The 27,812-nt window shown below is 39.5% G+C and overlaps 2 protein-coding genes across 4 annotated transcripts in view; one reads left to right on the forward strand and one right to left on the reverse strand.

Moving 5' to 3' along the window:
• Tmem39a (transmembrane protein 39A) overlaps positions 1 to 27,422 on the reverse strand; it is a 35,893-nt gene extending 8,471 nt beyond the window's left edge. Inside the window, exons 1-6 of one of the 3 annotated variants that reach the window (XM_048346691.1) lie at positions 27,391 to 27,422; positions 27,121 to 27,260; positions 25,858 to 26,044; positions 16,879 to 17,101; positions 13,494 to 13,577; positions 7,571 to 7,725 (exon numbers count right to left, since the gene is read on the reverse strand). In XM_048346691.1, the coding sequence (XP_048202648.1) occupies positions 7,571 to 7,725; positions 13,494 to 13,577; positions 16,879 to 17,101; positions 25,858 to 25,970 (575 nt within the window). In that variant the 5' untranslated portion in view covers positions 25,971 to 26,044; positions 27,121 to 27,260; positions 27,391 to 27,422. Of the gene's footprint in view, positions 1 to 7,570; positions 7,726 to 13,493; positions 13,578 to 16,878; positions 17,102 to 25,857; positions 26,045 to 27,120 lie in introns of all 3 variants that reach the window. The other 2 variants (XM_048346690.1, XM_048346692.1) reach the window with 2 other exon arrangements.
• Positions 4,148 to 5,217, forward strand: LOC125351727 (acyl-protein thioesterase 1-like). The gene has a single exon (XM_048346693.1). It carries the CDS (start codon positions 4,148 to 4,150, stop codon positions 4,775 to 4,777), a length of 630 nt encoding a protein of 209 aa, XP_048202650.1. The 3' UTR covers positions 4,778 to 5,217.
• Positions 27,423 to 27,812: the final 390 nt, after the last annotated feature.

The raw sequence follows: 27,812 nt of genomic DNA on the forward strand, positions 1-27,812 counted from the left end.
TCTCATGTTTAAGTATTTTTCTGTGACTATTTACTTACTTTGATTCCCTTATCACATTTCTACACATGTAAACAATGTATCTCAATCAACATTCTCCCCATCACTACCACCTTATTCACTCTCCCTCTTAAAAACCATTTCAACAGGTTTCACTGTTCAATTTTCTTTTCTTTCTTCCGTTCTTTTTTTTTTTTTTTTTTTTGCCAGTCCTTGGGATTGGACTCAGGTTACCACTTGAGCCACAGAGCCACTTCTGACTTTTTCTGTTTATGTGGTGCTGAGGAATTGAACCCAGGGCTTCATGCATGCAAGGCAAGCATTCTACCACTAAGTCTCATTCCCAACCCCTCACTGTTCAATTTGCATACGTGCAAAAAACTTCTATGACAAATTTTAAACACATTGTATGATTATTACATAGATGGACCAAAGCAAGGATTTCCTTAGCACACTTCTTGTGTACATCATACGGCTGTAACAGCTAGCTTTCATATGGTGTCCCCTCTTGCTCAACTATCTCCTTAAGTGAGGGGTGCCTCTGTCTTCACACTACTTCCCCTTTTCCTGGTTATTTTTCTCCATATTTGAGCACTATGTTTTTATCAGTTTTGTCTGGAGGTGGGGGGTGAGAGGTGGGGAGGGATACTATTTTCTTGGACCATGCTCCCCTCATTTCAGTTTATACTCCACAAAGTAGAGACTTCAGTTATTTTCTAGGGCCTGGAACAAGGGCTTCAACAGAATAGGATCATGATAAATGTTTGACAAATGAAATAAAATTTTCCAAGTATCTGGGCTGGAGGCATGCTTAGCAATAGAGCACCTGTCTAGCAAGTGCAAAGCCCTGCATTCAAATCTCAGTGCCACTCCCTAAAAAAAGTTACAGGAGCACAGTAAGTTGCTATAAGCAAAATTACTTGGTTAAAGAACTAAATATCCAGGGATTGGAATGTGGCCTAGTAGTAGAGTGCTTGCCCAGCATACATTAAGCCCTGGGTTCAATTCTCAGCACCACATACACAGAAAAAGCCAGAAGTGGCACTGTGGCTCAAGTGGTAACCTGAGTCAATCCCAAGGACTGGCAAAAAAAAAAAAAAAAAGGAAGAAAGAAAAGAAAATTGAACAGTGAAACCTGTTGAAATGGTTTTTAAGAGGGAGAGTGAATAAGGTGCCTTGAACAAAAAAGAGACCAGGGACAGTGCTCAGGCCCTGAGTTCAAGCCCCAGGACTGGCAAAAACAAAAACAAAACCTAAACTAAATATTCTTGAGCTGAGTGCTGGTGTTCTATACCTGAAATACTAGCTACTTGGAAAACAGAACAGAGGATCAAAATTAGAGGCCAGGGGCTGGGAATATGGCCTTGTGGCAAGAGTGCTCGCCTCCTACACATGAAGCTCTCGGTTCGATTCCCCAGCACCATATATATGGAAAACAGCCAGAAGGGGCGCTGTGGTTCAGGTGGCAGAGTGCTAGCCTTGAGCGGGAAGAAGCCAGGGACAGTGCTCAGGCCCTGAGTCCAAGGCCCAGGACTGGCCAAAAAAAAAAAAAAAGAATAAATAAATAAAAATAAAGGAAAAAGGAAGGAACGTTTAAAAAAAAACACACACAAAAAAACCCCCACAAAATTAGAGGCCAGCCTGGGAAGAAAAGCCAGACCTCTTTTTAACCTCTAGCTGGATGTAGTGGTGTACACTTGTCATTGCAAAGTATATGGGAAGCCAAGAAAGGATAGATTACAGGGTCCAGGTCAATCCAGGAAGATAAGTCTCAAAGATTCTACCTCCATAGAAGAGAAGATGGATATAGTGGCTTGCAACCATGATTCGAGCAATGACAACCCATTTTTGGAGGACTCAGTATCAGAAACATGCCTGCGTGCGAAGTGAGACCTTATCCTAAAAAATAACCAGTGAAAAACAGGGCTGGAGCTATGGCTCAGCCTAGCAAGCGTGAAACCCTGAGTTCAAAACCCAAGTTCCACTTCCCACTCCCCCTCAGAAAAGAAGAACTGAATATTTTTGGTGGTAGGATTGAAGCCAAGGGCTTTACATGTGTTAAGAGTATATGCAAGTGGGTGCTCACACCACTCTAATCCTAGCTAGATCTGTAATCCTAGGCTGAGATCTGAAGATCACAGTCCAAAGCCAGCCTGGGCAAGAAAGTTTATCTCCAATAAACTACTCAGAAAAAGCCAAAGTAGCTCAAGTGGTAGAGTACTAGCCTTGAGCACAAAGAAGCTCAGGGACAGCACCTAAGCCCTGAGTACAAGCCTCAGTACTGGCAAAAAGAAAAAAAAAAGAGTATATGCAAATATTAAGTATATGCTAAGCACATTCTACCACTAAACTGTACCCCGGGGTCTCTTGAAAACTTAATAGTTACTCCAACTGTTATTACATTAAACTCTTAAATACTTCTTCAAGTCATCATCATTAAGTGACTTCCACTTTGTCACTGGCAGTGTAAATAAAAGTCACTTCACTGATAAAAATTCAGGTACAAAAACTAAAAGAAAAATGTATTTAAATTAAAAAACAACTATCAAGTGACATGTGTTCAGAGCTGTCTACAGAGAGAAAACAGCTGAGCTTGTTACTAAGAATGTGGATAGTGGTAGCTCCAGGATCCACTGTGACTACATCCTTAGCAGGAGAGAAGGGTTATAAGTACAAGAATCAGGCATGTGGGCTGGGAATATGGCCTAGTGGCAAGAGTGCTTGCCTCATTATACATGAAGCCCTAGGTTCCATTCCTCAGTACCACATATATAGAAATGGCCAAAAGTGGCGCTGTGGCTCAAGGTGGCAGAGTGCTAGCCTTGAGCAAGAAGCCAGGGACAGTACTCAGGCCCTGAGTTTAAGTCCCAGGACTGCCCCTCCCCAAAAAACAAAACAAAACAAGAATCAGGCATATAAACTCACACATGCAAAACTGATGAGTAGAGAAGGCTGCAAGAAGTTCAACACTGCGGAGACACAGCTGACCCAAGCTGAATGGGAGGCAAGAGTCATGTACATTCTGTAGGTAACTTGTCCTATTCACGTGCTGAGCTCTGTTCTAGACCAATGAACTACCAGGAGACTTGGGACAGCAGCAGCTTGAGATGCCCCTGCACACGGATGCTCACTCACTCTCTCTCAATGCCAGTTTCCTGTATACCTATCTATCTATGCTAGTTTGTTGAAGGATGAGAGGGGAGGGGAGCTGAGTTGTTCGAGCTAACTGAAATGATGGCCATAAAGTCCCGAGTATGTGGCCAAACTCAGCTAATATCAAGAGCCTCTTGATATCCAGCCAACCCAAACACAAGCACAATAAATACAAATTGTAGTAGGCTAGTATGATTTTGTGAGGTACTGTGGCACCAGAGAGAAGGTAAAGAAAGATACGAGACAGGGAAGTATATGGGCTTAAGATCATAGTAGGCTTTGTAAAGGGTTAGTAACATAGCTACTTGGGAGGCAGAGATGAGGTTTATAGTTTGAGGCCAGTCAAGGCAAAAAGTTATTGAGGTCCCCCATTGCAACAAATAAGCTAAAACATGATGGCTCATGACTGTAATCCCAGCTTTGGGGGAAATGCAATCCAATGTCAGCCCCAAGGAAAAAATGCAGGACTACATCTGAAAAAATAACTAAGGCATCTGGACTTCAGTGGCTAACACCTTTAATCTTAGTTACTTGGGGAACTGACAATGGGAAGATCTTGGTTTAAGGCCAGCCAGCCAGAAAAGAACACAAGATCCATTCTCAACACATTTATGGATATAGTGGCACATGCCTTCTTCCCAAGCTACATGGAAGGCTGAGTTTGGACAGATCCCAATTCCAGGCCAGCCCAGGCATCAAAGTCCAGGGAACTCCACATCCACAAAGGGAAGCCGGAAGAGGTGGTATGTACCTGGTATCCCAGCAACAACGGGGAACCTGAAGTTGGTAGGATCAAGGCTCAGTTGCATGCATGGGCAGGAAGCAAGGCAGCGACACGACCATATCTCAAAAATAATCAGTGGAGGCGCCTGAGCGCGCGCCAGGCAGGGCAGGCCGGGACTCGGGGGGCTGGGACTCGCCGCTCGCGCGCCCTTGGGCCACGGCCGGCGCCCGCTTCCCCCTTCTGCTTCTGACCCGCTGTCTGCTCAGCCGGTGGATGTGCGGCAATAACATGTCTGCCCCGCTGCCCGCCGTCATGCCCGCCGCCCGCAAGGCCACCGCCGCGGTTATTTTCCTTCATGGATTGGGAGATACTGGGCACAGATGGGCAGAAGCCTTTGCAGGTATCAGAAGTTCACATATCAAATACATCTGCCCACATGCGCCAATTATGCCTGTTACATTAAATATGAATATGGCTATGCCTTCATGGTTTGATATTATTGGGCTTTCACCAGAATCCCAGGAAGATGAATATGGAATTAAGCAGGCATCAGAAAATGTAAAAGCTTTGATAGAGCAAGAGGTAAAGAATGGTATTCCTTCTAACAGAATTATTTTAGGAGGATTTTCTCAGAGAGGAGCTTTATCTTTATACACTGCTCTCACCATGCAGCAGAAACTGGCAGGCGTCACTGCACTGAGTTGCTGGCTTCCACTAAGGACTTCCTTTCTACAGGGTCCTATAAGTGGCACTAATAGAGATATTTCTATTCTCCAGTGCCATGGGGATTGTGATCCTTTAGTTCCCCTAATGTTTTGTTCTCTGACTGTTGAAAAACTGAAAACATTGGTCAATCCAGCCAATGTGACTTTCAAAACATATGAAGGCATGATGCACAGTTAATGTCAAGAGGAAATGATGGATGTCAAGCAATTCATTGATAAACTCCAACCTCCAATTGATTGATGTCACTAAGAGGCCTTGTATGGAAGTACACCAGCATCACTGTAGTTGATTATAAACCTTCTCCCATGCCTGATCTTAAAACTTACCATGTTTGCAGTGGTAAATGTTTTGCAAATACACACAATGATTCAGACTCAATAGTGTCTCCCCATGGGAAATTTATGATCTTTTAAGTTTCTATACATGTATTTATATAAGATAATCCAGAATATACTAGTATTAAAATAAGTGAAGCCATAAGCTTCTTTTTCTCAAATGTAATTCAGCAAAATAAAAGACTGCAATCAGAGTTTTTATTACATCATTAAAAATAACTAGTATTCTTAGAGAAAATTTGTTCAGATATTAATAAGCAGTTAAGGTATAAATGATGTATTAGTGCTTAGTCTAGGGAGTTGTTCCACAATTGCTTAGTCATCAAGCAATGTCTGTATTTTTATATCTTATTCATAGATATGTAATGATTGTCATACGTAAGAATTAGATGGTATTATGTTATTCCTAATATTAGGGATAATACTTTTAAATGTCAGAAAAGAGTAATACTGCTATCTTGAATGAATGGCCCTTTTATTTGAGGGACTATGCTTTTTCCCAGATATCATTTCTATTTAATATTCTTCTGTACTCTCAAAAAATAGATTCTTTCTTGACTTTCATAGTAGACCAAATATTGCCTCCCTGCCATAGACACCTACTCTCAAGACATGCTGTAATTTTATATTCTGAATTGCAGATACATGGTATTTAAAATCTATGTACACTATAAAAGAAGTCAAACATTAAACTTCCTGTACTACATATTTGAAATAATTACACCTTAGTCCAAATTTAGACCTAATTACTAGAATCTTTAGGTAATAAGAATAATTCTGTTGTTTTATTTTCTTGTTAAAAAAGGGATACATTATATTCTGGTATATTCAGAGATATTTAAGATGGATCTTAAAATCGAATTAGTAAAACAACTAGGTGTCTGTAGCATAGAGTTTAAGTTTACTTTTTCTGTTTTTGAAACCCATTACTGTACAAAATGAGTGTTGCATTAGAAAACTTTACATTATTTTTATCTGCCAATAGAGTTATTTGAAATGTTCACTTTAGTCAAATGAGTTTTAAAAATTACTTCTTTTGAGCCGGGCACTGATGGCTCACACCTGTAATCCTAGCTACTCAGGAGGCTGAGCTGAGGATCACTGTTTGATGCCAGCCTGAGCAGGAAAGCCTGAGATTCTTATCTCTAATTAACTACCCCCCCACAAAAAAACACACCCCAAAGTCATAAGTGGAGTTGTAACTTAAGTGGTAGAATGCCAGCTTTGCCAAAAAGCTAAAGGACAGCACGCAGGCCCTAAGTTCAGTCCCTAGTACCAGCACGAAAAAAAGATCTTTCGAACAATACAAATAGTAATCATTTGATTTTTAAGTAGTCAAAATGTCTGGATTACCAGTAAAAATTATTTAAGAACAAATTATGGGTAATAAAGATTGGAACCTTATACTACTGTGTAGTTATCACACAGTTTAACATGTAGCAAAGGTGTATGCTTGATATTTCTGAACAGTGTTAATTTTTCTTCTGTATTCCAACTGACCAAAACAATGTTAAGAATGCATCTTTGTATATGGGTGCTAGTTGATCATGGAATTTAGTAATGGACTACATAGGATGTTAATAATAAAGCCATATGTTTGTGTGTGGATTTGAAAAATTTAAACGATCATTTACTAAGTCATTTGCCTTGAAGAACATAGTTATTTGTTACACAAATCAGTAAGGTCTCTATGGAAAGAAATATTCCAGTGAAATGTGCTGTGATGTGGGAATATTTAAATGTTTTTCACAGTTTCTATCAATGTGAAATAAAATTGAATTCTGAAAAAAAAAAATAACCAGTGGAAAACAGAGCTAGAGATGTGGCTGAAGTGGTAAAGCACCAGTTAGTGTGTATTGAGTCCTTGAATTCAAACTTTAGTATTGCTCCAAATGCCTAGGCAAGCATCAAACCCTAATATGGCCAAAGAAGGTGGAGGGTAGTTAGTAACACAATTAAATTTTGCATTTTGAAAATCATTCTAGCTACAATGAAAAGCAGGAATACATAGGAATAGATTAGCCCATGATTAAACAGAGGTTTAGAATGTAATGTAGGAACTAGGGAAAGCAGTGGCCAGATTCAAGGTAGGTTTAGAAGCTACACAAATAAGACTGCCCTATTTGAAAACTAAGGGAAAATAATGAAGATACAAATGGATAGGACTGAGGGGCAGAAAGAAAAAAATCAGTTTAATTTTTAAAGTTTATAAAATAGATTTTACAAGTTTCAAAAACACTTTACCTTAAATATACTTAAACCTACAATTTAAGTTATATGCTTATTTCATTGTTGTGTGTGGTGTGGAGAACCTCCAAGGATAGGCAAACTTCTTTATATATCTAAATTGAGAAATGCCGTGAGCCATTTTGAGGACAGTAAACCTCTCAGAGACCTTTACTTGGTGAAGAGAGCTGACTAAAATATTCTTAGTGGTAGTACAACCATATAACCTCAGTTTTCTCGGGTCAGTCTTAGTTTAGGCAGAGAGCTTAGAGAGCAAGCCATATACCCATGAGTTTTCTAATTTCCTGAACTTACTTCATATTTGAAGCATTCATTTTTCCTCTTTTATAGTATAATTCACATGACCCAAACAAGTTCTACCAATAAAATGTAAAACTGGAGTACTCACGGATAGCCAAGGAAGAGGAGATTGAGGACTGAATGACTTCGAAAGAGATTGACGAGGGTCCAACAAAGCACCCATCCACACAAAGTAAGTAGCACCAAGCGAGCCGATATCAGAACCATGTAGTGAACCATAGAAGCTGCACCTGCCTTAGTGGCCTGGAAGTTTGGAAGCACCAAAAGGAACATTTTGTAAATGATCTTATTCAAAGACAGTACAACTCAAATAAGGGCTTAGTATGTTTAGTGGAAGCTAAACTGCCTAAAATATTGGCAAGGGCTGGTATGGTGATGCATAGCGATAATCCTAGCACCTAGGAGGCTGAGACTGGAGAGTTGTGAGACTGAGGACATCTTGGGCTACTCAAAAGACAGGGAGAGAAAGATGGAGAGGAGGAGACAGACAGATGGGGGGAGGCAGGGACTGCTTAATTCCTTTAATCTTCCTAATGTTTAAAAATCCAGACCTCTCTAGGCAGTCATTTCTTCCTCGCATCCCATAGTCCTTCATATAGCCCTTTAAATTCTTAAGGTTATTTTCAACTTGTTTACATTAGGGTTTCTCAAAACACAGCCCATGCCAAGTCATTACAATCTTGTGAGTTGTTGATGAAACATATAAATCTCAACTTTCTTGCCCACAAGTAGGGAATAAAATTTTGAGTCAAAGAATGTGTACTTTAACAATCTCCCTGTGATTTTCAATGTACATAAAGAAGAGCTATCAATTTATGTGTTTCTTGCTACCACATTCAAAGAACCTCAGGAGCAACAACTGTTTTTCTATTTTCCTTTGAATCCTTACCTCTAAACTATATGTTGAGTTAATGCTTAATAAGTTTCACAAAATAACCACATATTCCTTGACAGAGCCCTATATAAAGATCTGCACACATGGAAATAATACAAAGCACTTTCAATTCTATCACAGCTGTTCAAATAGTCTTTAATCTCAGATCTTTAAAACCAGCTGCATCGAGTAAGAAAACATATTAGTCAATACTTGAAGCTTTGAACTGCTGCCTTTCCAACTTGCTCTAGCAAAGACAGACTTTGCAAAATGCAGAGATCTCTACAACCAGAATATCCCTACAAGCCAGAAGAGATAAAAATGATCTGGAGTCACCAGTAAACATCAGGATACTTGTCAAGTCCCACATGTAATAATTTCTACATTGTGGAAGCATTTAGAATACATGCAACATATACTACTGTAATGTTCTGTGTGATGTTTCAGTTGGTAAACTGCATATATGATGATGGCCCCACAAAATTACAGGGAGATCTGGGTGCTGAAGCACGTGCCTATGTGATCCTAGCTACTTAAGAAACTGAAGCAGAAGGATCTCGTGAGCCCAGGGATTTGGGGCCAGATTGAACACCCTATCTGGAAAAAAGATTAAATGGATTTCACGTTGCCTCATTAGAATAGTGAAAAGAAAATCCATTGCTTAGTACCACTGTAGCTGCCATGACATAGTAGACAGCCTTACCCACATGTTTATGGAAGCCAATGTAAACCAAACTCCTGGACTTCAGTTGTATAAAAGCACAGCACACATAACGATGTGCAGCACATCATGCTAAAAAAATGACAATAAACAACTAGTGAACTGTTTCTTACATACAGTATGCATTTACTATATTTACTAGCTCTTTTACCATTAAGGTATATTCCTATTTTTAAAAAGTTTCTCATGAAACAGTATGGTACTATGTTAACTCAGAAAGCATCCATTCCCATACATCTTGTGCTTACAGCATCTCTTGATTATATCAGAGCCTGTGTGGATGTATGAGTACCCTCCATAACAGTCATACATTCATACCTAGCAACATATTTCTAAATGTCCATCTACTTATCTCGAGGTTAAAAGACACCAGCACTGTGTAGTTATGTATATTACATGGTTACTTACAAAGGCAAAAAAGCTGTCAAATGCACACCAGGATGATGGCTTAAGACTGCAACTGTGGAGAGGGGGCAAGCTATATTTAGCCAGAGCAGAGCAAATGGCTCCATATCACTTCCCACCATGCTGAATGCTAGTATGCCTTAATGCCTTCATCCTCAGAAGTGAAAGGCTGCTCGGCTCTATGTTACCAGGGCAAGAAAACTTGGATTTGCTCATTAATTTTGCCTGATTCCAGAATGCAAGCTCCTAACCACTAGCATCAGACAGATCCTATACTACTAGGTCCTAGGGGCTTAATGGTAGTTATATATAAATAAATATATTAATTAATTAAAGAAGACCATGTCTTTATGAGGTTTCCCAGTCAAGAAGAGCAAATATTAAAATTCAACAGTCAGCCAAGCTCCAGTGGCTTCATCTATAGTCTTAGCTACTTAGGAGGCTTGAGATATGACATCAAGGTTCGGAGTCGGCCCCAGCCTACACAGACAAATCGAGTACTAATTTCCAAATAGCCAGCAAAATGCTCATTGGAGTGACAGAGTGACATCTGTGAGTGAGAAAAAGCTGAGTATGAAAAAGCCAAAAATGTGAGACCCTGAGTTCCAAGTCCCAGCCCCATCTCCCTACCAAAAAAAAAAAAAGGAAGTGATTTTTTTTTTTAAGTGAGGTATCAGTAACCAATGTGTTTAATTCAGGAGGCTACAGTGTCTTTGGATTGAAGTTTAAACCCAGTCTAGGATTGAAGTTTAAGCCCATAAGACTCCCTTTCCAAAATAACTGGCAAAGGCTGGGCTAGAGGCAAGGCTCAAGTGGTAGAGCACCAGCTGAGGAGACAAACCAAACAAGCACAAAGCCCCGAGTTCAAAATCCAGTACAGGGAGGGGGTGGGTGGATGATATTTAGCTGAGACCTAAAGGATATGCAAATGATAGATATGCAAATGATAGTCAGGTGAGAAGTAGAAAACTATCCAAGACACTATGTTATGTGAATGTACAGATATTCCCTAACACATCAAAATATATGTAAGAATCTCTACATGAATATAAAGATTAGGAGGAAAAGAGATATACCAACTTGTGGTTCTTAGCAATGGCAATTTTTAATTTTCTATTTTATGTTATCACTATTTTTTGGGGGGGAGGGGCAGTTCTGGAGCTTGGACTCAGGGCCTGAGCACAGTCCCTGGCTTCTGCCACTTGAGCCACAGTACAACTTCCAGCTTTTTCTGTTTATGTGGTGCTGAGGAAACAAACCCAGGGCTTCATGCATGCAAGGCAAGCACTCTGCCACTAAGCCACATTCCCAGCCCAACCTCCAATTTTTGGAAAAATAGTTTTTTTGTTGTTGTGTGTTTGTTTTCTAATAAACACAACAAGTAGCTCAGAACTACTGATCCTTCTGCCTCAGCCTCCTAAGTGCTGGGATTAAAGGCATGCACCACAATGCCTGGCCACAAAGGGAAAAAATAGTTGCTTCAAGTTGATGAAAGAATAGCTGAATTTATTTTTGGTCTTGGGAGCAATTAAAGTAGTAGTATTGGCCTTGAGGTGAATAAACATAGTCTACCTAGGTGGACAGTATTTCTCAGGGTTAGGAATCCTTTCTGTGATATAAGAGAAAGAAAAAAAAGACAAGTATTTTAATTGAAGAAAAAAATTATTCATGATGGCCTTTTCTAACTTATTTCTTGAATTAATACAGCTCTTACTCCTTGAAGACCTCATACAATAACTCAAAACACAGTGTTTACCAAGTAGAAAGCTTCCCTTCTGCTGGTCTTGTCAGCACCAGTGGGTGTTACCAGTCTCTATCACCTTTTGGAGAGTTTATTTATATATAAACAGATATATTTTGTTCCCTCTACTGCCTTGACTTAAACACGATTTTAAAAACACCCTGTTTTCTTCCTGTAGCACTTGGAGGTCAACACATAAACACTCTCTGATCTTTCAATGGCCAGACACTATCCCATAATGTATATCCCAATATGTAGATACATAGCAATTACTTAACATTCCCTTACTGATAATGGAAGTAGATCACAGTCTCTAATTAAAAATTGGATTAAATTTAGTCATGTGTCAGTTGCTCATATATGTAATCCTAGATACTTAGAAGGCTAAGATTGGAGGATTGAAGTTCGAAGCCTGGGCAGAAAAATTTACGAGACTCGCAATTTACAAGACTCGCAAGCAAAATGCTAGACTAGAGGAATGGTACAAGAGGTAGAGCACTAGATATGAACAAACAAGCCCAGCAAGAGTGCAAGATCCTGAATTCAAGCCATGGTACTGGCGCACACACATGCATGTCCATGTGTACACACAAAAATCTGTTTCAATTTAGCTTAAACATTCTGTTCCTAGTAAGAATTACAGTTTCTCTCAAAACAGCAATATGCTCTCCAATTGAGGTTGTATAAAGGCTACTAAACTATTATTAGAAAGTTAGTTTTTCTTATGCGAGAAGCAATAAAGGCTCCAAGTTTTCCCTGCCTATTTTAAGGAATATAAATAAAACTCCAAGCTCCTCAAGTTTTTTCTCAATATATCCAAAAGTAAGCATTTTCTTCATTTAAGCTCCAATACCAAACCTGTAAGAAAAATTACAGCCTTTTCCACTGTGAGAAACCATCTTACTACCATTGTTTTTCACATCATTCAGATGGCTTTCAGATCACACACACAGGCTGTGTATGTTCTAAAATTGAGAAATTGACTCAGCTGTGATTACACTAACTGTTCATTTAAAATTTTACACTGGCATATAAGTACCAAAATTAAAATCATTAGCCACTCTAGCTAGTATCTTTTCTTTTGTAAATGTGGGTTAAAATCCTATGAAATTCACTGGAGTTTATAAATACACAAAAAATGATACCAATAACCAACTCTATCAATAAGTTAATTTTTAAAAGATGTTTAAGGCCAGTACTGTGGCTCATGCCTGTACTTTAGGATATTCAGGAGGCAGAGACCAAAAGGACCAAGGTTCAAGGCCTGCCCCAGCAACATCTCATCTCAACCATGGTAATTCATAATAGCCAACCATGGTAATTCATAACTAATGTCAGCTATGATAGGTAGTACTATCATTTAAGGTTACCCTTGGGCAAAATGAGAGATTCTACCTGATAATAACTAAAGTTAAGAAGAGTTTGAGGATAGGCTCAAGTAGTAGAGTACTCATCTAGCAAATGTGAGGCCCTGGCATCAAATTCAAATATTAATCCTTCTCCCCCCACCAAAAATAAATTCAATGTTCTTCTTTCCTCTTTTGCCCAGTTATCTTACATACTAATTTCAGTTTAATCCTTATGCAAATTTAAGCATCACCTCTTAATTTTTTTGTAAAGTTGGTACTAGGGTTTGAGCTTGCTTGGCTGGTACTCCACACTTAAACCATGTCCCCAGCCTAGCTTTTTGCTTGTTATTTTGGGGAGGGGATCTCAGACTTTTTTCTATCCAGGCAAGCTTCAAATTGTGATCTCCTGAATCTCAGCCTCCAGAGTAACTAGGATTATAAGCGTGAGCCAAGCAACTGCTTCTTATTAGCAAATTTTACAGATGGTTTATAAACTATTTCAACTGAATATTACCTGAAACTGAATGTCTTAGATTCAACCATAGGTCTATAAGATAACTCTTGAGATTAGGAGCTACTTGAATGCATCCTGTTGTGTGGTGTTTGTTTGTTTGTTTTTTTACTAGAATTATTTAAAATAAAACTTGTACAAAATAATTCAGTCTAGGAGTTGAAAATAAGAACCTAACCTACAAATGAGATTTCTAACAGTTCTCTTTAGTTATTTCATATTTTAATTTTCAATATACTGCAGGAAACGCTTTCTTAAATGTATTGGCATAACTCACACAGGGTTAATCAAGAAGTCAACTTACAGTAGTATTTAAATTATATTTGGACAATTCACATGTTCAGTGTGAACCCATGCTAGCAAGTCAGTATAGCTCCAAGTGACAGAACATAGTGAATGAGCTGTTATACCTCGGAGATGAGGGCCCATACAAGCCTCCTCGCAAGCATCACTGTGATGAATGCTGCCAGGTGATAATCAATGAGATGAAAATTCTATAAGAGAAACAAAGAACTGCTTCAGAAAGAAATACCATGTGTACCCATCTAACTGGAACTAGTATACGGACAGAGGTTTGTCCCTCAAGACCTTCTTTCTCAGTGGACATACCATGAAACCCGTGTACCATTAACACACACAATCAGCTCACCCTTACAAACCATGGAACCTGAGAGCTCACCTACTTTTCCTTTCAAGACAATTTTCTTTTTAAGTATTATTTCAAACTACATGAAATGTATTTTTCTGCTTTTTATCAAACTTTGCTACACTAAAAGGAAAAGATTACAGATAGGACTTAACAACTTCAACAATTCACCTAAACTGGCACATGTATAATGTGTTTAATGGCTCACTCAGGAGGCATTGTGTGGGTTTTTTTTTTGGCCAGTCCTGGGCCTTGGACTCAGGGCCTGAGCACCGTCCCTGGCTTCTTCCCGCTCAAGGCCAGCACTCTGCCACCTGAGTCACAGCGCCCCTTCTGGCCGTTTTCCATATATATGTGGTGCTGGGGAATCGAACAGAGAGCTTCATGTGTAGGAGGCAAGCACTCTTGCCACTAGGCCATATTCCCAGCCCAGGAGGCATTGTTTTTAGGAATTACTGTTGTGCTCTTTTTATTCAAACTTACAGAGCACCTATAAAACTCTTACTTGGCACATCATTTATAGTTCACTTTTTCTAATTTAAGATTATGTGTGCCTTATAGGTCTGGAGGTATGGCTCAAGTGCCTGAGCTAAAAATAGTTATCACCAAGAGAAAAAAAGAAGCATATCTTATGTGAGTTCTCTTCTTGTATAAATAATACGATCTAGATGCCATCTGCAGTTTCTTCTAGTTCTGCCTGTTTAACTGTGATAATGAGCAAAATGAAATACATAACAATATCCTAGGAACCAATAAAACTGGGATGTTCATTTTGATGAAAGGTTTCTACGGTTCCTTTCAAAGAAAAAAGTTAAATTTCTCTATTAATTGAACAAATATTGCCAGGCACTAGTGGCTCATGCCTGTAATCCTTGCTACTCAGGAGGCTGAGATCTACGAATCATGGTTCAAAGCCAGCCTGTGAGACTTATCTCCAATTAACTAGCAAAAAGCCTGAAGTAGAGCTGTGGTTCAAGTGGTAAAGCTCTAGCTTTGAGGAAAAAAAAGAAAGAAAGAAAAAAGCCCAAGGACAGTGCGTAAGCCCTGAGTTTGAGCCCCAGGACCAGCATATTAAAAAAAACAAAACAGAAAAAAAACCCCAAAAACCTAACATCCTAAATATGCCAGGTATTCTTCTGGACACGAGTGGTGAAGGTGACAGCCAATATTCCTGCTCTCCTGGTTTACTTTCTGCCACATCTGAGAGGGAGAAAAAGTGGTAGGAATTCTGACTTGTTCCTTGGGAACAATGGATTTTAACTGAATTTACCTTTCCCTGGAAATTTCCCTGTCCCTGGAAAATCTGGCCACAGAGAGATCACACACACACACACACCTTCCTCTACTCAACAGACTCATAAGGTTTATTTTCAGATAAGAAAAGATTGTTTTTTTAGAAAAATAAATTTGACACCAACTTATTACAACTTTTGAAGAAACAGATACTCTCACATGACATTAAGTAGATGAAAAGTCACAATTCTAGAAACAACCAAATAATATAAGTAAAAATATAAACTTCATTCCCCTCCTATACTATCTGGAGAACATGGGTCCATGCTTCCTTTCTATGTCCATTGGGCTATGAAGGTTTTCAAATCTTTCCTAAGTCTCAAATACATACAAATTACTCAGGACAATGTTCTTTGCCTTAGAGATAATCACTCATCCAAGCCATCCATTGCCAACGTCATGCATGTCTACTCATCGAACTAGCTTCATGACTATTTTATATGCCATCTACAGAGTATAAAAGAAAAAGACAACAGAGAAAACCTACCACAGCAGACAGATAGCCTTCATCAATATTTTATTTTTTTTAATACAACTCAATTTTGTTCATGTTAACAATTCATGTAGCTAAATAATTCTATTTTCTAGATTCCTTTAAAGTTTGGAGGGGATATGAAAATGACAGTTACCTGGCCTGCAAGAAAGTCAGCTTTATATTTACCTTTGCTAATTCTTCTTTTGCATTATATAACTATATATAATTCTTCTTTCTCATATATATATATACATATATATATATTTTTTTTTTGACGATGGAAATCTTCATCTACCTGAGTCCCAAGATTAGCCACATGGAAGAATTCCTACCAGTAGTCAACTGCCTCAGATTTTTATGTCAGAAACGCTACACAATTTTGGGTGTATCTATTGCATAAGCTACCATTATCCTAACTTGACAATTTAAATAATATAGTTCACACTGAGCCCAGTGACACAGGGGTCAGAGGATTTCAAGTTCAAGGCCAGCATGGACTACAGGGTAAAATATTGTCTCAAAAAAGAAGAAAGGGGGCTGGGAATATGGCCTAGTGGCAAGAGTGCTTGCCTCGTATACATGAGGCCCTGGGTTCGATTCCTCAGCACCACATATACAGAAAATGGCCAGAAGTGGCGCTGTGGCTCAAGTGGCAGAGTGCTAGCCTTGAGCAAAAAAGAAGCCAGGGACAGTGCTCAGGCCCTGAGTTCACGACTGGCCAAAAAAAAAAAAAAGAAGAAGAAGAAAGCCAGGCACTGGTGGCTCATGCCTGTAATCCTACCTACTTAGGAGGCTGAGACCTGAGGATCGTGGGTAGAAGCTGGCCTGAATAGGAAAAGTCCATAAGACTCATCCAATTAACCACAAAACCCCACAAGTAGAGCTGTGGCTCACCTGGTAGAAAGCTCAGGGGGAGCACCCAAGACCAACAAAAATGTGAAGTTTTTGGAGTTTAATCATTTAAAAAAGTTTAACAAAGCAAATTTAACAGTGTAAATAAAGCTAAATGTCAAACCTTCCTGAGATGTTAAGTTAAATGTTTTCTGCGGGGCTGGGGATATGGCCTAGTGGCAAGAGTGCCTGCCTCATATACATGAGGCCCTGGGTTCGATTCCCCAGCACCACATATACAGAAAATGGCCAGAAGTGGCGCTGTGGCTCAAGTGGCAGAGTGCTAATCTTGAGCAAAAAGAAGCCAGGGACAATGCTCAGGCCCAGAGTCCATGCCTCAGGACTGGCCAAAAAAAAAAAATGTTTTCTGCATTCTCATTTATTTTTATTTCCTCAAAATCATGAATGAAGTTTTATTCTTACACATAGATATTTTCAGCTGATTTCTTGCCTACTAACATAAAGAACTTAGAGGCCTATGAAGACTTACCAGTGAAGTACAAGATGCAGGATGATTGTAAGGATACCACCAAACAGTTTTATAGATGTTGATGTATTGAATGAACAGAGCAACCAACAGGTAGATGAAAAAAAGAAATTCAAAGAGCAGGCTCCCATCCACAGGCAAATCAGGAATTTGGCAATGGCGAACAGGACCTGGAGTGATTAAGGCTGTGATAGGTGGGACTGGAAGGCCAATAGTGCTACCATTCCTGAAAGAGAAAACTATAGTTATCCCAAGTGGCAACATGACAGCCTTCAATGTCACACAGCACAGAGAGCCCCTGCTGCCTCCACCCACCTAGGAAGAACCCTTCCCCAAGAATCCACTATGAGATCCTCTTCTCCCTCTACATACTCTAAGTGATGTTAAGATGTAGTGACAACTCCCACTGTCTCCTGCATTCTGAAGACTAAATGTCTCTCTACAGAATTCACTGCTGGGTTTTAGACTCGTGTTATCTATCTGCCTATTGGGCATCTGCGTTCTTCTTGTAGTTCTTCTTATAGTTCTTCTTATAGTCCTGACCCTAGCTCATGGCCTACCTTGCTAATTAGCTGCCCGTTAAAAAACCTTGGCAAAGGTTTTTCCTGTTTCTTCATATCCAATCAATCTCTGAAGAACTAGATTCCACTATGTAAAACTTTCTTCAAACTCTACCCTCTCAATACATTGTCTTGGTTCAAGAATTACCACATTTTCACATAAATTACTACAGTAAGTCCTCTGAAATTCTACTGCACTTTTACCAAACTTCCAACCTGTCTTCAATGATCTTTCTAAAGAAATTCTAAGTGTTACCCAAACGTTTAAAAAATGGCTCTCCATTGCTAATGGAATAATATCCACAAAACCATTAGTATAGCCTACGATGACTCTGCTTAACACAGTGGCCTCACCACATATCAGTCCACATGCACCCTGTAGGATATCATGCTATTCTTTGCTTGGAACATGAATACCATTTTGTGCACTTTACTCCCTTTACATGTAACACCCTTTATAATCACCTTAACTTTTCACATACAGGTGACAAAATCCCTCCAGATATTTCTTTGTTAACTCCTTCAAGAATTTAAAGGAGTTGAAGGTCTAACAGTGGTATGTGCTTTCCCCCTGCATGTGTGGGGCTCTGGGTTACACCCATCGGCATGGGAGTAGTGGTAGGTAAGATTTTCAAGATGCTCAAACATATCATCTGTGAAGCTTCCTGATTCATATAAAGAAAATATGCATTTCCCCGCTTCTGTGCCATCATCATACTTCAACTATGCCTTTATTACTACATTGTTCATATTGTTGTATAATTTTTTTGTAAACATCTTTGGTCTTGGCTACCAGGACAGCCGAGTTTTCTGAGTTCATTGCAAATATATACCTTTACGTTGAGAAAGCAGCAGACCAATACAGTCATGAAAAAGAGATCTCTTACAACAGAAATAAAAATACAAAGATTATAATTCCTATCTTCTTGTTCTTCCTTCCAAGCTCATTTATAGGTCAGAAATAGCTTGACTATCTGAAGTGATAAGAAAGGGATAAGAAATAAAATTCTTTATTGTTAATATGCCTACTATTGTTCACACATGGAAAATAAACTTGGTTTTGATACTTTCAAAGAAGATTCAAGAGCCAACAAATTCCCGGTTAATCATAAAATGGTGAAATAAAATATTCTGATAAAATGTTATCATGTTAAGAACTTCTGATCTAAGCAAACTAAAAGTTCATATTCTTCTCCAGTCAAAAAGGAAAAGGAAAAAGAATGCTAACCTGTCATGATTTAGAGTTATGTTTCTACCATTACTGATGTCAATAAATGTTCATTTCCAAAAAAGATATGCAAAACAAAGCACAAAAGGTTTATACTTGTAATATGATACATAGCTTTGGCTATTAACATTAAGGCAGTAGACAAAATATCAAAAGACATATCTGTGTGTGAAGGATGGCATAAACAAACTCACTGAACGATACCAAACAACAGGGATATGGGGAGTAGAAAATAGAGACCAACAGATAAATTACAACATGCAGATATGAATTACCATGGTGAAAAGGCTTTATATAATTAATATATGTCAAAACAAAAAAAACCTGCCAGGTGCCAGTGGCTCATGCCTATAATCCTAGAAATTCAGGAGGATGATATCTGGGAACTGTGGTTCAAAGCCAGCTCAGGCTAAAAAATCCCTGAGACTTTCATCTCCAATTAACTCCAAAAAGCCAGAAGTGGAGCTGTGGCTCAAGTGGTAGAATGCTAGCTTTAAGAACAAAAACTCAGGGACAGCGCCCAAGCCCTAAGTTCAAGTACTAGGACCCACCCCCCCAACAAAGAAAAATGTGCTTAGGGGCAGATACAAATTGGAGTGGGGGAGAGCCAAAGAAGAGGGAAAATATAATTAAAGTACTTTTTTACATGCATGTATAAAAATAGGATGAAGTCTGTGCTAATGGATCATGCTTGTAATCCTAGCTACTTAGGAGGCTAAGACCTGAAGGTTTGTGGTGTCTAGGCAAAAATCATTGAGACTCTCCATCTGCAATTAATGAGCAAAATGCTGAACTAGAGGTCATATGGTAGAGTAATAGCCATAGGCAAAAAATCCAAGTAAAATCAAGTGGTCCTGAGTATAAGTCCCAGCATTGAACAAGCAAACAAACAAACAAAACCAACCAACTAAACAAACAAAAACAAGACCTGTTAGAACTGTATCAAGAGAGGAAGAGAGACAGGGATGGAGGGAGTCTGTTTGATCAGGTATACTATATGTATGACAGTAAGTGATGTTAAAAACCACCTATGTAATTTGTGTATAATTTTTTAAAGTGATCTAGAGCATCAGCAGGTAAAGGGAAATTTTCCAACATAAAGAGAATATTAAAATTATGTCTCCATCTAATCTATAAAGTTGGAAGCTATGATCAAATTTCTTAACCAAAATAAACAGGTAATGCATATATGCATGTGAATATACATATACAAATTCATATACACATATATATGTATATATAATATGTATATACATGTGTATGTATATACCAAAATATTACACAATTATTGCATATTAGTAAAAAAAAGAAAAAGCTCAGAAAGTTAAAATAAGAAACAGTCTTATTAATTAATGCATCTCAGAAAATTAGGGGTATTACTTTGGAAAAATAAAAGTGTTATTCGTAGGCTGGGGATGCACCTCAGTGGTAGGGCATTTGCCTAGTATGTGCATAGTCCTAGGTTCAATCCACAGCACTGGGAGTAGGGGAGAATTTTCCTCTAATACTACATAGAAAGATTCAACAATCTATTCAAGATGTACTTAAGTCAAACAGCAACAAGTTGTAACAACATATGCAAATTGCTGTCTACATCCAGGATAACTCATTAGATTAGCATGCAAGACTTTTACTGGGGTTGGCCACATAGACAAGCTCTCTACATGAATATAAAAGGTGTTTATGTTTAACGCAGCTATTTTTTACAAAAGTCTGTTTACAAGGTTTGTATATGGAAATCTGACTAGTAAATGGTTCCCTCTAGTGATGTAAAATGTTCCCTAAATAATCCAACTGGCTCACTATGTCCAAATTCTATTAGCCGTATCGTTTATGCTGAACACCTACCTGCCTTACCTGTAAGTATAAAATTTTATGCAAGAGGGCAGGGAATATGGCCTAGTGGTAAAGTGCTATCCTCGTATACATGAAGCCCTGGGTTCGATTCCTCAGCACCACATATATAGAAAAAGCCAGAAGTGGCGCTGTGGCTCAAGTGGTAGAGTGCTAGCCTTGAGCAAAAAGAAGCCAGGGACAGTGCTCAGGCCCTGAGTTCAAGCCCCAGGACTGGCAAAAAACAAAACAAAACAAACAACAAAATTTGTATGCAAGAAAGTCATGAAAGTCATGTAACCAACCAGTTAGTGCAATGTTGGCAAAAACAAGATGTAGACTAAAGCAAGGAAAACGGAAAGGGATAAAGTAGAAATGGAGAGGAAAAACAGAGGCCACCTGGACATTAGGTGATATTAACAAAGAATGTGGAAGAAATTTTAAAAAGCACTCAGGCTTTCTCAAATAAGAATCATCCTTGCCTAGAAGCTCAAAAATACACACCACTTTCTCCTTAAAAAAAAAAAAAAAAAAAAAAAAAAAAGACAATCGGGGCTGGGAATACGGCCCAGTGCTAAAGTGCTTGCCTCGTATACATGAAGCCCTGGGTTCAATTCCTCAGCACCACATATATATAGAAAAAGCCATAAGTGGCACTGTGGCTCTAGTGGCAGAGTGCTAGCCTTGAGCAAAAAGAAGCCAGGGACAGTGCTTAGACCCTGAGTTCAAGCTCCAGGACTAGCAAAAACCAAAATAAAACCAAAGACAATCATCTAAGCATATTTTGTCAAGAATAAATCCCAAATGTTAATAGGACAGGGTACTGATTTTAATATTTTTGTGTATGTGTGCCACTACTGGCTTGAACTCAGGGCCTAGGAACACTGTACCTTAGCTTTTCTGCTCAAGGCTGGAATTCTACCATTTGAGCTATACCTCTACTTCTAGCTTTTTGGTAGGTAATTAGAAATAAGAGATTCACAGACTTTCCTCCCTAGACTGGCTTTGAATTATGAACTGTGATCTACAGATCTCAAACCTCCAGAGTAAGCCACTCATGTAGGATTCAAACTTGACTGTTATCACCAACCTAGCTAGCTCTTTGACATTCTCAAGTTTAACTTCACCAATAAGCCTATAAACACCCATCAAACAACAGCAAACACTCCCTTCTCCAAAATCAAATACATCATCCAAACTTATACTAAATTTAAACAACTTTATTTCTCTCCTGTATGCTTGACAAATACTCCAAAAGTAATTTCTCATCTAGACATTTTGTATATACCTTCCCAAAGCTATATTCTAAGCTACCAACCACTGCCTTATCTCATTTTTTTGGTACCTTGTCTCTAGGTCTTTTGCAACATATTTATTCTAGCTGCTTTACTCTAATCAAGAAACAAACTTTTCTTTTCCCCCAAAGGTAAGTTCTTGCTATAACCCAGGTTACTCTCAAAATCTCTATGTAGTTTAGGGCTGGCCTCCAACTTTTGCTCCTCTTGTCTCCACCACCCTGCTGAGATTACAGGTGTGTACCACCACACCTAGAGTAAAAGCTTGTGTTTTTTTTAAAAAAAAAATGTCAAAGTACACAGCACAAAATAAATTGTAAACAATGACTTCTTTTATTTTAATCTGTTGAAAATATTCTTTCATCACCACCCCCATGTCAAATTAAATGCTAAAGAAACAGATATCTAAGAAAGCAAGTGAAAAACAGTGGGTATCAAAACAACTATGAACAGAACCTAAAAGCCAATAAAGAGCTGCAAAGAAGGCAGAGAATATACAAAATCATAAACTCAGCAAAAAATAAGAGATATTTTCCAAATGTTCCTAGCTATTCCTAATATACTATTTGCAAACTCCAAGAACAAGCCAAATTACTTAAGGACAAGGCTTTCATGTAGTTTTCAACTCATTTCAATAGCAGAAAACCTTATTTTCCTTTCTCTGAGGATGTTTTTCACAGTATCCAAATACTTGAAACACTAAAAGAATTAATGTGAATGATGAAATCCTGATTACTTGTCCCTTCTAAACCTCCTATAGCAGACCCTGGGATACTCAGGAGAGGTTCCCTGGATAGCCTGAGAACACAATAATTTACAGAATCTAAAAAGCCAAAGTAGAGGAGATTAAACCAAGAACTACTGGAGTTAATAATAGTAAGGGAAAGCTAGAATTTTCTTCCTAGCTAAAACAGCTATGGCTTATTATCACAATTTGAAGTATTAAATCAATAAACTGACAGTCATTGAATAGATGATGTACATCAAACAATATACTTCAAAGAATAAACAACTTTCACCTCCATACACCTGTCAGTCAATATTAAACTTTAAAAACATTTTCGCAAATTGTTTTTTGTTTGTTTGTTTTTTTTGCCAGTTCTGGGTCTTGAACTCAGGGCCTGAGCACTACCCATAGTTTCTTTTTGCTCAAGACCAGCACATTACCACTTGAGCCACAGCGCCACTTCTGGCTTTTTCTATTTATATGGTACTGAGGAACTGAACCCAGGGCTTCATGCATTCTAGGCAAGCACTAAGCCACATTCCCAGCCCTACAAATTGTTTTTCTTTATCTTAAAAATCAAAATAAGCTGGGTACAGTGGCTAGCCTATAATCCCAACTAATCAAGAGGCTGAGTTCTATATACAGTAAAACCAGCTGGGCAAACAAGTCTGAGACTCTTATCTCCAATTAATCAGCAAAAAGCTGCAAATGGCAGTAAGGCTCCAGGGGTACAAGCACAAAAGCTAAACAAGAGATTAAGGACCCAGCACCTCCCAACACCAAAGAAATGAAGAAAAAATAATAATACACATTATTTGTAGAAATTTGGGAAGAATTCTTAAATATTTTTAAAGTTATTACTTCATCTATTTTCAACAACCTGTTATAAAACAAAAATATTTTCTCTTGGTGCCAGTCCTGGGGCATGAACTCAGGTGGTTAATTGGAGATAAGAGTCTCACAGACTCTAAGCTAAAAAGGATAGGGAGAAAGAAGAGGAGGAAGTAAAGGGGGAGGAGGAAGAAGAAAAAAAAGGAAGAGTAGACCAGACATGAAGGAGGAGGAGGGAAAAAGAAGGGAGGGAAGTTAGACCAGACCAGAAAGAGAAATATACAAATACATCAGGAAAACCTAAAGGACAGGACTAGTACTGAGTGCCGACTCTGAAAATTAAAGTCAATGTAAGAGAAAAATCCCTCTTCAGGGAGAAGGAAAAATAAACTGGTAGAAATTATCTTGACCAAACACACAATCAGGTAAAAGTTATCTCTGCACTGGCATATAATCAAACCTCCTGATGATGCAAGTTACCCTAGATACAAATAACATTGTAGGCTAGGGTGTAGCTCAATAGTTAAGCAAGCATAAAATCCTATGGTCAAAACCTAGTACCGCCCTTCAAAAAAGGACAATTCATCCTAACTTTTAAAAGTTAGGAACAGTGAGACACCAGTGGTTCATACCTATAATTCTAGCTACTCAGTCCTGAGTAGCTAGAATGTCAGTAGTAGAATCTCAGTAGCTAGAATCTCTGAGTAGCTAAATCTCAGGACTGAGATTTAATGATCATGGTTCAAAACTAGCCCAGGCAGGAAAGTCCATGAGACTCTCATCTCCAATTAAACACTAAAAAGCCAGAAATGGAGATGTGGCTCAAGTGGTAGAATGCTAGCCTTGAACATAAAAAGAACAGGGACAGCACCCAAGCCCTGAGTTCAAATCCCAGGACCAGTGCATACATATGCATGTGTGTATGCCCAGAAATTAGGAACAGAGTTAAATTCCAGAAATCCAATTCAGACACTAAAAGTGACTCAAGAGATAGAGTACTTACTTGCCTAGCAAGAGGAAGACCCTGAGGTTCAAGCCCTAGTACCTAAGGAAAAAAAGGTATGTTTTCTTTGCTCATACAACATAACATAAATCCCAAGATGTTTCAGTTATAGTTGATACTTTATTAGTAGGAAACCATTTTCAAAAACAAATTTTTAATCCTTGATGAAATACAACTTAAATTTTGAAACTTAATAAGCTGGCCATGATGGTCCACGCCTATAATCTCAGCACTCAGGAGGCTTGAGGTGGGAGGATCTTTAAGACTAACTTGGCCAGGTGCCATTGACTCACACCTGTAATCCTAGCTATTCAAGAGGCTGAGATCTGAGGACCACAGTTCAAAGTCAGCCCAGGCAGGAAAGTCCATGAGACTCTTATCTCCAATTAACCATCAGAAAACTGCAAGTGACAATGTGGCTCAAGTGGTAGAGCACTAACCTTGAGCTGAAGCGCTCAGAGACAATGCCCAGGCCCAGAGTTCAAGCCCCATGACCAACCAAAAAAGGAAATAAAAAGATTAGGCTGAGCTGCATATTGAGACCGTATCTTTAAATTTTAAATATAAAAAAAGGTCCATGACTCATTCCTGTAATCCTAGCTACTCAGGAGGCTGAGAGCTGGTAAATGTGATTGGAATCTAGCCAAGGAAGCACGAAGTAGAGTGGTGGCTCAAGTAATAGAGTGCCTTGCGTGAAAAGGCTAACAGACAGTGCCCAGACCTGAGTTAAAGCCCTAGAACTGCTCCCCCCCCCCAAAAAAAAGCAAGATTAATAAAGAACTTCACATTGGCTGTCAATTTTAACTCTTATCACACCCCCAAAGCCATCACATTTGCCTTGAATTTCTGGTTCTTGCTTAATGAGCAAAGAGGAACAAAAAGTGAGAGGCAAAAGCACTGGACGAAAGTGATGAGCAAACTAGCCACAATGGTTACATACCTGAAATCCCAGCTATGATGGAGGATGTAAGCACGTAGATCTGAGGAAATCTCAGACAAAAACTTCACACCTTATCCAAAAAGATAACCAGAGCAAAAATAAAAACAAAAGGGCAGGAGGTATGGTTCTAGTGATAGAGCAATTGGCCTAGCAAGCACAAGGCTCCAGGTTCAAACCCTACTATCTCTCAAAAAAAAAAATGGTCATAATTAAAATCTGGATTCTTAGCCATTAAGGTTTGAACTGTTTTCACTTTATAAAACTCCTATTTTATCCTTGTACTGAGGCTTCAATTCAGGACTTCACATTCTTACTTGGCTTTTGGATCACTTGCTGCTTGATAAGCACCAGTCAGGGCTGGCTTTGAACCTCAGATCTCAGCCACCTTAGTAGCTAGGATTATTGGAGTTAGCCACCAGTACTTTGCCTGAATGTTCAATCTTTAAGGGTAGAATTTCAACTTCAGAGTGAATAATAAAGTTTGATAAGCAAATCTTTGACTATAATGTCAGTCTTACTGATCATAGAACATTACACATTATGCATAGCCTTCTTTGTTCTTTACCTGTTTCTCAAGCCTGTTCCATTGCCACAGCCCCCACCAACCAATGTCTGTAAAGAAGGTAAAGCTGAACGGCTTAGTTGCTGCCGACTAGGGCCCCTCCTTCCACCGGGCATGTCCAGGAACCAATCTGCTTCCAGTGCCACTTGTAGTTGCAACCCAGGTTAATGGTTGACAATCTGTTTCAACCCTGAATTAAATAAATAAGTAAATACATATCAGTTAACTATTTAGGCATTGTAACAAATCTCCAGAAGAATTGAGTAAGCAGACCTTGTAAAACCAGATTTTCAAACAAAAACATCAGTGTCCATTGCCTACTCTGTTCTAATAAAGGACTACTTAGATGCTAATGGGTCAGAAGTCTCAATTCCAATTTAAATTCTGCTCCATGTTAGGAAAGTCACAATGTGTCTTTCATTTGGTTTGTATCATATGAAACAGACTGCAGTTAGGTAGAAGTTGTCAAGAAACTTGTCAAGAAGTTGTCAAGAGGCTTTTCTCTGGGCAAAATGTCATGTTTGTTAAAAATGGATCTGGTGGGTAGCACATTATCTGAGCCTGACTTCCTCACTTGCCCTCTGTACTTGTTTCTACAACAGAAAAAAATAATTAAATAACACCACCCCCCCAAATGTGTCCCACGTTCTACAGAGGCATTTGTCAGGACTGACCAAGATGAAGTAAAACTGTTGGAGTGATAATCTCCATTTTATCATGTCCACTCCAGCAAAACTGGTGTTAAAACTCATTCAAAAAATACTGAAAAAGATCCTCTCCTAAAAGAACATATTTTCCCTCCTTTGCAAAAAAAAAAAAAAATCGTGGTTACAGCCATACGGTATCAAATGTTTCCTAAACAGTACATCACACACACACACCCCCCCCCCAGTACAATCATATGCTGAGAAAAAGCCCGGTTTTTAAAATCGTTACAACAGACAGATCCAAAGTCCCCCATTCCTTATCAGCCTTGGCAGCAGACTAACCAACGCCGGGTGAAACAAAGCAATCCAACCGTTCGAGGAAGGAACTTCTGGTTCTTGCTCAATTAACGAGCATAGGGAAAAGAAAAGTGAGAGGCAAAAACACTGGGACGGAGGAAAGAAGGGGAGGGCGGAGACGGGGAGGTGGATGGCGAGAAACCAAGAACTTCGATAGACTGGTCCCTGAGAGGGGACGACAAAGCGGTCCCCTGCGCGCACGCTGGGCAGGCCGCAGCAGCCGGGAGACAACCAGAGACTCCGGCAGCTTGGTAATACTCACGCATGGAAGAGGCCCGGCCGACAGGGCGGGATCCCTGAGGGCGGCGGCGGCGGCTTTTCAGAATGGACCCCAAACACAAGAACTTTCTCTCCCTCGTTAAGGCGCTCCAGACCAGCTTCCCGCACGCAGGCCGTGCCCGCCTAGAAGGACCGACAAAAGGTGCCCAATCTTTAGTCGACCAAGCCCCAGACCCTAAGTCAGTACCACAACCAACGCTAACCCTGGAAGCAGAACCCGGCCCAGTCAGCACCCATCCTCCGCCTCCATTACCCGGGAGCTGAGCAGACGTGGCAGCGCACGGCGATGACGTCAACTCCGCGCCGGCGCCGGCCCTAGTCGGCCCTCGGCTGGCTGGCTCGCTGGAGCTCGCGAGTGCGCCTGCGCGGCGGAGTTCGCCCGCTTCCACGGAGGCTGGTCCCGCCTTCCTCGCCACCTAAGTAAGGCCTGGGGCCGCTCTGCTCGCGGTCCTTATGGATAGATACCTCGAGGACTTTCCCGTAATGTCCTAGTACACCTCGCCGCCTCCCCGGTTTCACAGGTGAAGGAGGATCGGCAGACATCACCCGAGGTCACGTCACTGCTAAAGAAAGCAGCCCAGTCATGAAGTGGAGTTTGAGCATCCAGACCGGCGCTGGCGCTGCATTGTTAAGTAACAGACCACACCGATGCCTGGGATCGCGAGTAGGCCAGCC

Source organism: Perognathus longimembris, chromosome 5 (assembly GCF_023159225.1).
Source record: "Perognathus longimembris pacificus isolate PPM17 chromosome 5, ASM2315922v1, whole genome shotgun sequence".
In the NCBI taxonomy this organism is placed as follows: domain Eukaryota; kingdom Metazoa; phylum Chordata; class Mammalia; order Rodentia; family Heteromyidae; genus Perognathus; species Perognathus longimembris.